The 7,795-nt window shown below is 40.1% G+C and overlaps 1 protein-coding gene across 1 annotated transcript; it reads right to left on the bottom strand.

Moving 5' to 3' along the window:
• Window positions 1–923: 923 nt before the first annotated feature.
• LOC108147643 (putative uncharacterized protein DDB_G0291608) lies at window positions 924–7,030 on the bottom strand. Its single transcript, XM_017274299.2, has 5 exons — window positions 6,978–7,030; window positions 5,272–5,449; window positions 4,212–4,350; window positions 3,211–4,136; window positions 924–1,777 (listed from the first exon to the last, which is right to left on the bottom strand). Exons 1-5 carry the CDS (start codon window positions 6,990–6,992, stop codon window positions 924–926), a joined length of 2,112 nt encoding a protein of 703 aa, XP_017129788.1. The 5' UTR covers window positions 6,993–7,030.
• Between the last annotated feature and the right edge of the window lie 765 nt (window positions 7,031–7,795).

Genomic DNA, 7,795 nt, shown 5'->3' with positions numbered 1-7,795 from the left:
ATTATATTCGGTAAAATATATTAGTAAAAGCTAAAAAGGTATATAAACATTCCGAACCGCAGTTTGTATAAAAGGAAATTGTAAGAAATTTAAAAAATTTGTTCATTTGTTCATATATTAAAGTTTTTAAGCTTTAGTGTTTTTTATAAAGATTATATTAGATTTTGAACCAAAAATGCGCTCTGTGCATTGGAAAATGGCCACATAAGTCAATTAATGGATATGAGATTAATGAGTTAACCGATGTGCGATTCAAGTTACGCTTTCAATCTGATTCCTTTTCGTAGACATGGCACTGCATACGTATTTAAATATTAAATTGCGAACATAATTATGTAACCCTTCAGTGCCAATTTAAACGTTTCGACAATAAGCTGGTGTCAGACAGATCAAAGTATGTGAGATGAGTATATATCTTTATTAAGTGTACCAACAAAAAAAATGAAATCCATATATGTAAACGTAACATTAAAATACAAATACAAACGAGTTCTACGACTTAAACAGTGGAAACATATACATATGTAGGCTTAGGCAAATGTTTATTTGGCGAGTCTATTGGAAAATTTCTTAAATATTTACACAAAAACCGAATGAGCGCCGGAGTGCGGGCAAACTCATTAAAAGTTGGAAAAGCAAACTTGAAGGCAAGGCACCAGATTTGCATAACAACAAAAAGCAGGACCATAAAAGGGGTTCGAAATTGAGTAAAATACGTAATTAGCGTACCGAAAAAACAGGAGCAGCATCAGCGGATAGCAAATGGGAAATCCAAACAAAGATTTAAAGAAGTATGAATTTGGGTATGGTCTGGTGGCAAAATCGTGCTTAAAGCAAAGTCATCCTAGCTGTAGGTGATGATGTTGCTGCTGTGCTGCTGCTGTTGTTGCTGCTGCAGTTGCTGTCATTGTTGCCTTGAACGCTTAGGGATATTTCACAATATTGTTGCCGTCACCTGGCAGCTGCCCCCCACTTGTTGCGGTCGACTGTTGCTTTGGTCCTGCTGCTCGTGGTCCTGCTGCTGCTGCGCCTGCTCCTGTTGCCGTTGCTGTTGCTGTTGCTGGTGCACCCAGTGCTGTTGCTATTGCTGCTCCCGGGTGATACAAATGTGTGCCATAATGCACGGCACCCGGATGGCTGAAGTACGGTATAATGGCCGGCGAGGCCGCGGTCATCACAGATGGCGAAGCGGAGCCGGAACCGGAACCGGAGCCGGAAACTGAAGCCAACGACTTGGGCCCCTCCTCGTAGGGCGATACATACTGGTGCGGGGCGTGGCTGTAGAGCGGCTGCAGCACGGACGCCGGCTGGTAATGGTGGTAGTGATGGATCGGCGGTCCATTTGCCGGCGACAATCTGACCACGTGAAGGGGACCCGCTGCTTCGTGGGCCATGTTGTAGACGGCCTTCGGGTTGTTATTGCTGAAACGTGGCAATATGGCAAATTGATGTTGCTGCTGTTGATGCTGTTGCTGCTGCTGATGTTGCTGCTCGGCGGGTGCTTGCACGTATATGGGGTTGTAGTGCACCACGGGCAAGTGTTGCTGCCGTGTTGCTGTTGCCGCCGCCGTTGCTGTTGCTGTTGCTGCTGCTGCTGCCGCCTCTGATGTTGCTGCCGTGCTCGTTGTCGATGCTGTTGTCAATGCTGTCGGCGCCGTTGGCGTTGCTGGTGTGTACTTGTGTTGCTGCTGTTGCTGTTGTGACTGTTTCAGCGTCTGCTGCTGCTGCTGATGCGGTTTCGGGTATTGCTGCTGGAGTTGCTGCTGCAGCGGATAAGCTGAAAGAGACGAGCAAAACAAGACTTTAGACATCAGGTGCAATGGTTGCAATGGTTCAATCCAAGGCCCGAGGACTGCCACTAACTACCCATTCCAACGAATTTGGGGCCTAAACGAGACACACTTACGCTCAGTACTCAGAGTACTGTTTGCGGGTTTGCTGAGAAATTGTTAGCTGCCCCATTCGAATTGTAGGAGTACAACAAATTGCATTTTATATAGTTTTTATAGGGTGAATAAAATAGCATACTTTCACTGATCTAGTGGTCTGGAAAGGAGTCTATCTGAATGGCTCCAAAATTTCTTTAAATCGAATTCACACTTGAGTATCTTTTAAAGTTTGGTGGGATTTTGTTTTGTTTTGTAAAACTAACTTTGAAATTCCGTTTTATTGCCTACTCCCATACATAAAAAAAAAATAATAATAATAGATTTATACCATATTATTACTATTGTAGTTATATTTAGTACAGCGATAAAGAATTTTACGCATTGAAATGTTTTAAATTATGACGTTGACTTTTTTTTGTATAAATAAGATTTTAATGCTGGTATCACGGTCCAAAATTTTACACTAAGGTTATTTTTACTGAAATGAATGTAAATCATTGGAAGGCTTAAGAACTTATTTTACAATAAACAAGTGATTAATATAATACAGGAAACCTCAACTTAAAAAAAATATTTTTGTATGTTCCTTTCGACATATACTAGGAAAAATTCTCTAAAAAAAAGTAAATAGTGGGTATTTTTTAAGGTGAGTTTCTCATTACAGAGAAAGTGCCATTTATAAGTAAGTAAGTTGCGATATGAATAATTTGAAAAAAGTCAATTTACTATAAAGATGAAAGCTTGATTTTCGGTGCAGCAGGACTTCATGATTTACAAAACTACATCACCAATTTGTTATTAAAGTTCTTGGCCTGATTTTGATCGTTAGAGCTTGACCAACTATTAAAATGTTTTCAAAACTAAACAATGGCACCTTAAATGCATTACCCAAAATTAGTTTTAAAGGTTCTTTCTTTTTATTAATCATAATGATTAATTACCAAAAAAAGAGGCTTAGATGAGGTTAAAAAATCCTTTGATATTGTATTAGTTTCTTTAAGGAAACTCTCAATATTTCCTTAATATATACTGTATCTAAATATTTTACACCAAATTACCATAGATTCTCGCTTTCCTTCGCTTTTTTTTTTAATCGAATTGTTTTTCTAATAAATAAATAATATTAGGTACTTTTGCTATGATAAATGTGCTTTTTTATATTGCCTCATTTAGTTTATAGTATTAGCTTTATGAAAATATAAAAAGATTGTGTCAAAGGTTGCCTCCCAACTAATTTTGATTGCCATTGCCATAAGCTAAAAAACGACGGATATTTGACCGCAACTGTGAGTCCAGTTCTACGGAATATTGGTCAGCTTACCATAGAGTGGTCCTGGCTGTTCGGCGTAGATGGTGGACTGCTGCGGCTGCGGTGGCTGCAGGAAGATCCGCTGCAGCTGCAGTTGAATTTGCGGCTGCTGCGGATGGTGGTGCGCCGGGGAGGATGGGGGCGCTGGCTGATAGAAGAGCTGGGCGGGCTGGTAAGTGGGTGGTGCTGCAGGGGCAGCGACCTTGGCGTACATAACCTGCTGTTGCTGCTGTTGCTGCTGCTGCTGGTGATGGTGCTGCTGCAGTTGCTGGGCGGCGGCCATCAGCAGACTGGTGGGTATCTGCAGGTAGGGCTGGTGGATCAGCGGCGCAGTGGGTCCCGCGAGCGGTGCACTAAGCGCATCCGACTGGTAGTAGGGTCTGTACTGGCCCTGGTGGTCGCGAGCCAGCGGACCCAGCAGCTGCCCCAGCGGATGTCTGCCCGTGGGCGTGGGTTGCGGGGGCGAGGAAGGCGATGGCGATGGTGAAGGCGAGGCAGTGCTGCTGGTGCTGCTACTGCTACTGCTGCCAGTGGGTGGCGGGGCCAACAGCAGTTGATGCTGCTGCTGTTGCTGCTGCTGTTGCAACTGCTGTTGCTGCTGCAACTGGCGCATGTACGAGAGCGGAATGGCAATGATGTACTGGATCCGCTGCTGCAGCTTCTGTGGCGGCTGTTGCAGGTACTTGCCACCCTGCTGGCTGTGGCTGTGGTGCAGGTGGCCCAAGTGGCCCAGGTGGCCCAGTGGTGCTGTCGGCTCAAGCTCGCCGTAATTGTAAATCGCCTGCGCCTGCGCCTGTGGCTGTGACTGTGGAGGGGTGGCAACGGGCTTGTAGGCGGCTTGCCGCTGATAGGGCTCCACTTGCGGTGGCACTGCAAAGCTGAAGCGGTGGTGCGACTGCCCCTTCTGTCCGTGGAAGGCCTGGGGAAAGGGCGGTGGTAATTAAGTGCATTTGCTGCGGTCCGTGGTCCGAACTCCGGACTAGTTGGCATAGGCCTGTGCACCTACCTGTGGTGGGGTTGCCTCCGCTGCTGTGTAGCGCAGTGTGGTGGGCCCGAAGATTTGCGTCGGTGGCTCCGACTCGAAGCGGCTGCTGGGCGGATAAATCGGTCGGAACGGCGGCTCTTTGCTCGACAGGCCGAAGTACGGGGTACCTGCAGTGGAATAATTGCATAGCCAATAACAATAATCAACTTGTCAATTGGTTGCCACTTTATTTGTAGCCTTAAAGTCAGAGTTTCCCTTTTTAAAGCAGAAGATTTGGGCTTATTTGTATTATTTACAAGGGTTTCCGAACATTTAAATTTGCACTTTTCTAATAAGTTTTTGGTAGAGCATATATGATAAAGTGACTTATGCTTGGAAGTCTGGAAAGTGTTGGCCAATAACTTAAATTAATGGTTTATGGTTAAAAAGAATAAAATCCTTACATTCTGTAAAACACATTTTAAGCGATTTTTCTATAATAACCGTGTCTATATCTTTTATTAAGATTTTATTAATTTATTTATTTATTTAAAATAAATTATAAAATGGTATTTTTTGAATAATTTTTATATAGACATGAAATACAATAAAGTGCATAACATGTTAAGGAAAATTTTAATTACTGTTCATATTTCATATTTCAAAATTCTTATTTAATATTAATATTAAATCGAAGTATGTCGTTTGTACTGCAATGGGAGCCCATAAATCTGAAGGAATGTGCTAAATCAAACATCTGATTTATTTTATTTTAGAAACAGTCCAAAGCTAATTGGAACAGTTATAGAAAATATAACACAATTAAAACTTCACTGCTTTGAAATAAAGCATACGAATAAAATTCAATCACTTTCTATAATATTTTACCCTTATTCGGATTAAAGCTATTAAAACACTAAAGTATAACATGCTAATTATAAGCAGTAATTCGGAAAACATAAATACATTTGTAAATGGAGCATAGTTGGATTATTTCATATATTTGTTTTTCTTGCAGCCAATGTATAATCTTATTTTAAGGAACAATTTGGCATATTTTCCAAAACCGTGACCCAAACGAAATTTCTTTGCCCAATTTTGTTTTGTACCTGTTTGATCCGATGAGTCGCGCTTCTCCGTCTTGCTCTTGGCATCCTCCTCGATGCTTGGGGTCAGCTTGGTGGTGGCTACGGCCTCGACCTTGTCCGCGACCTTGGAGGACACCGCCTCGATCTCCTCGCCGCCACAGGTCGCCAAAAGGCAGCAGCAGGCGATTGCGGATAGTACCTGGCCATGGACGGAGAGCAGATAAGATTGCATGAAATTAAATCGAAGTCGAAATCGATAGCGAAATCAACTCAATTCTCGATTCGCTTTGCAGTCCTTATTATTAATTTAGTACATTGAATGTGGAAAAAATGGCTTGATTGAAAATATTTTCACTGCAATAATAATAATTTAATTAAATTGATTTATATGCAATTATAGCAATTTCATCCACCGAAGTGCAATTGTTTTCCGCTCTTGTCACACACTATTATTTGTATTATTCCACTGCACACGCGATTAATAACTAATGCTCGTAATTAAGCCAAGCGATGTACAATGAACCTGGCACAAAGGTAATTATTAATGAGCTGCATAGCAGCAAATACGATTTCATCCATCCCCATGGTAATCCGTTCACGGCTATTACTCATTTGTGGTAAATTTGATCCGATCTTTTGAATGAGAAGTGTCTCGGGCTGGTTTATGGCGACCAGTTAGGTCGACTGCCTTGGGTGAATGGGTTCATCTATGATGGCATAATTACATGAGCACTGATTGGTCGAATGAAAAGGTCATGGCCTGAACAGACTCTTGTTTTGGGGTACTACATATTGGCAAATAACACAAGAAATATTAAGACATTGGATGGATTCTAGTTATATGAACGAATGTCATATTCAAATATTTCCTATTTTTCTAGACTGGTAATATCATCTTTAGACGAATGAAGTCAGGGGGTCAAACCTATATATACACTGATAACGAAATTTAATAATAAAAATACACATCTGACTATTGAACTTAAAATTGTATATTAAATATTTAAATTAATTTTGAAATCATAATAACAATGCATATTAAATTACATGGTTAAATAATACAAATTTAAATTAATGTGATAATATATAATTTAAAATAGTTCCTAGTTGACTAAAACGCATTTTATTTAAGTTAAATATGGTTTACATTTAAATGAAGTTTTCAGATATTTAAATCAAATCCGAAATAAATCAAATAAAAAATTCAATAATTTTTTAAAATGTTCATATATAAAATAAATAAAAACCATAGATGAACAATGGATGAAAATTAAACGGAAAATTATTAATTGAATACAAAATATTTATTAATATTTGTTATATTAATAACTTTATTTTCTACCAGTGTAGAAAGGTTATCTTAAAAGCCTACATTTGTGGTTGTTAATCATAGAAAACTAAATATATAAACTTGCATTAATATGCAATACATCTTAATAAAACAGTTTTTGATTTGAAGGAGCTTTTTGTATAAACTGAGTCCACTGTCAATTATTGTACTTTGGAAAATAAATAAATAATAAATAACAAATAATACATAATACATAATAAATAAGTGTAAGTAAACACCATCGCTCTTCGATTATCAGAATGCACACGATGGCAAGCAATCAAGTGGAAATAATTAAAATAGGCGCTGATTTTATGTCATTATCAATATTTGATTGCCAACTTTCAGTGCGTTCGATTTCAATTATATGGGTTTAATCCTATTTTGCATTATTTACCCGTATAAGAGGCATTATTACAGTTGCTGCTTTATTTATTCAAACCAATATATATGTGTACCATACATATGCGTAAATATATAATTTGTTTTGTGTGTTCACTTTTTTCGATTTAATTCGGTTTCCTTCTGTCACTCAATTAAAATTCGATTCGTGTGGCGGGCCAGCCAACGTTAACAAAAGCGGCAAACCAAAACAAAAATGAAAAAAACTTAAAACAAACAAATTTATAAACACTTTTCACGGATATTTGTTTAATGCATTCGGATGTTGATTTTGTTAGTTAGTTATGATTGTTGTTGTTGTTGTTGTGGTTAAGTTAACGCGCCGGAATCGCTCGCGATTTAACAGTTGGCGGCTTAAATCGCTAGCTCGCGTGTTGGCCAACAAAGTGAGAGTGAAATTGGTTCGCCAGCCTTGCGCCGTTTTATAGTCTGCGTTGCTGCTTTTCAGTGCTTGCAGCTAAAACTGGCCACCAGCAGCAACATGCAGTTCGTAGCTCGCAGCTGGCAACTTGCAACTTGCAACCTGCAACTAGCAAATAGCAACTTGCCTCCGTTGGGGGCAAGCACCTTGTGGTGTCGCCGCGATCCGACTGAGCCATTTGTGGAGCACAATCACAACCATTAACCGATTGCTTCGCCGATTCCAAGGCGATGGTCATTGTCAGCCGCAGATCCGCAGATCCGCCACTCGAATTTGGCTTGCGTCATCGACTTTTTCCGTCCCATCACCAACCACCCAAGCCAACTCGCCCACTCGGAAGAGAGAGCATCGACAAGCCATAATCAAACCAAAACACAACGTTATGCAAATAT

This window comes from Drosophila elegans, unplaced genomic scaffold, assembly GCF_018152505.1.
Source record: "Drosophila elegans isolate 14027-0461.03 unplaced genomic scaffold, ASM1815250v1 contig_149, whole genome shotgun sequence".
NCBI classification, from domain to species: domain Eukaryota; kingdom Metazoa; phylum Arthropoda; class Insecta; order Diptera; family Drosophilidae; genus Drosophila; species Drosophila elegans.
The sequence above is the reverse complement of the archived record's forward strand: the minus strand, read 5'-3'. Positions and strand labels throughout refer to the sequence as shown.

Excerpts from the sequence above, each read along its gene's own strand:
- LOC108147643 (XM_017274299.2), bottom strand. Across the intron at positions 4,351-5,271 it reads CGACTCATCGGATCAAACAG|GTACCCCGTACTTCGGCCTG; the intron begins GTACAAAACAAA and ends ATTCCACTGCAG. Across the intron at positions 4,137-4,211 it reads ACAGCAGCGGAGGCAACCCC|ACCACCGCCCTTTCCCCAGG; the intron begins ACCACAGGTAGG and ends ATGCACTTAATT.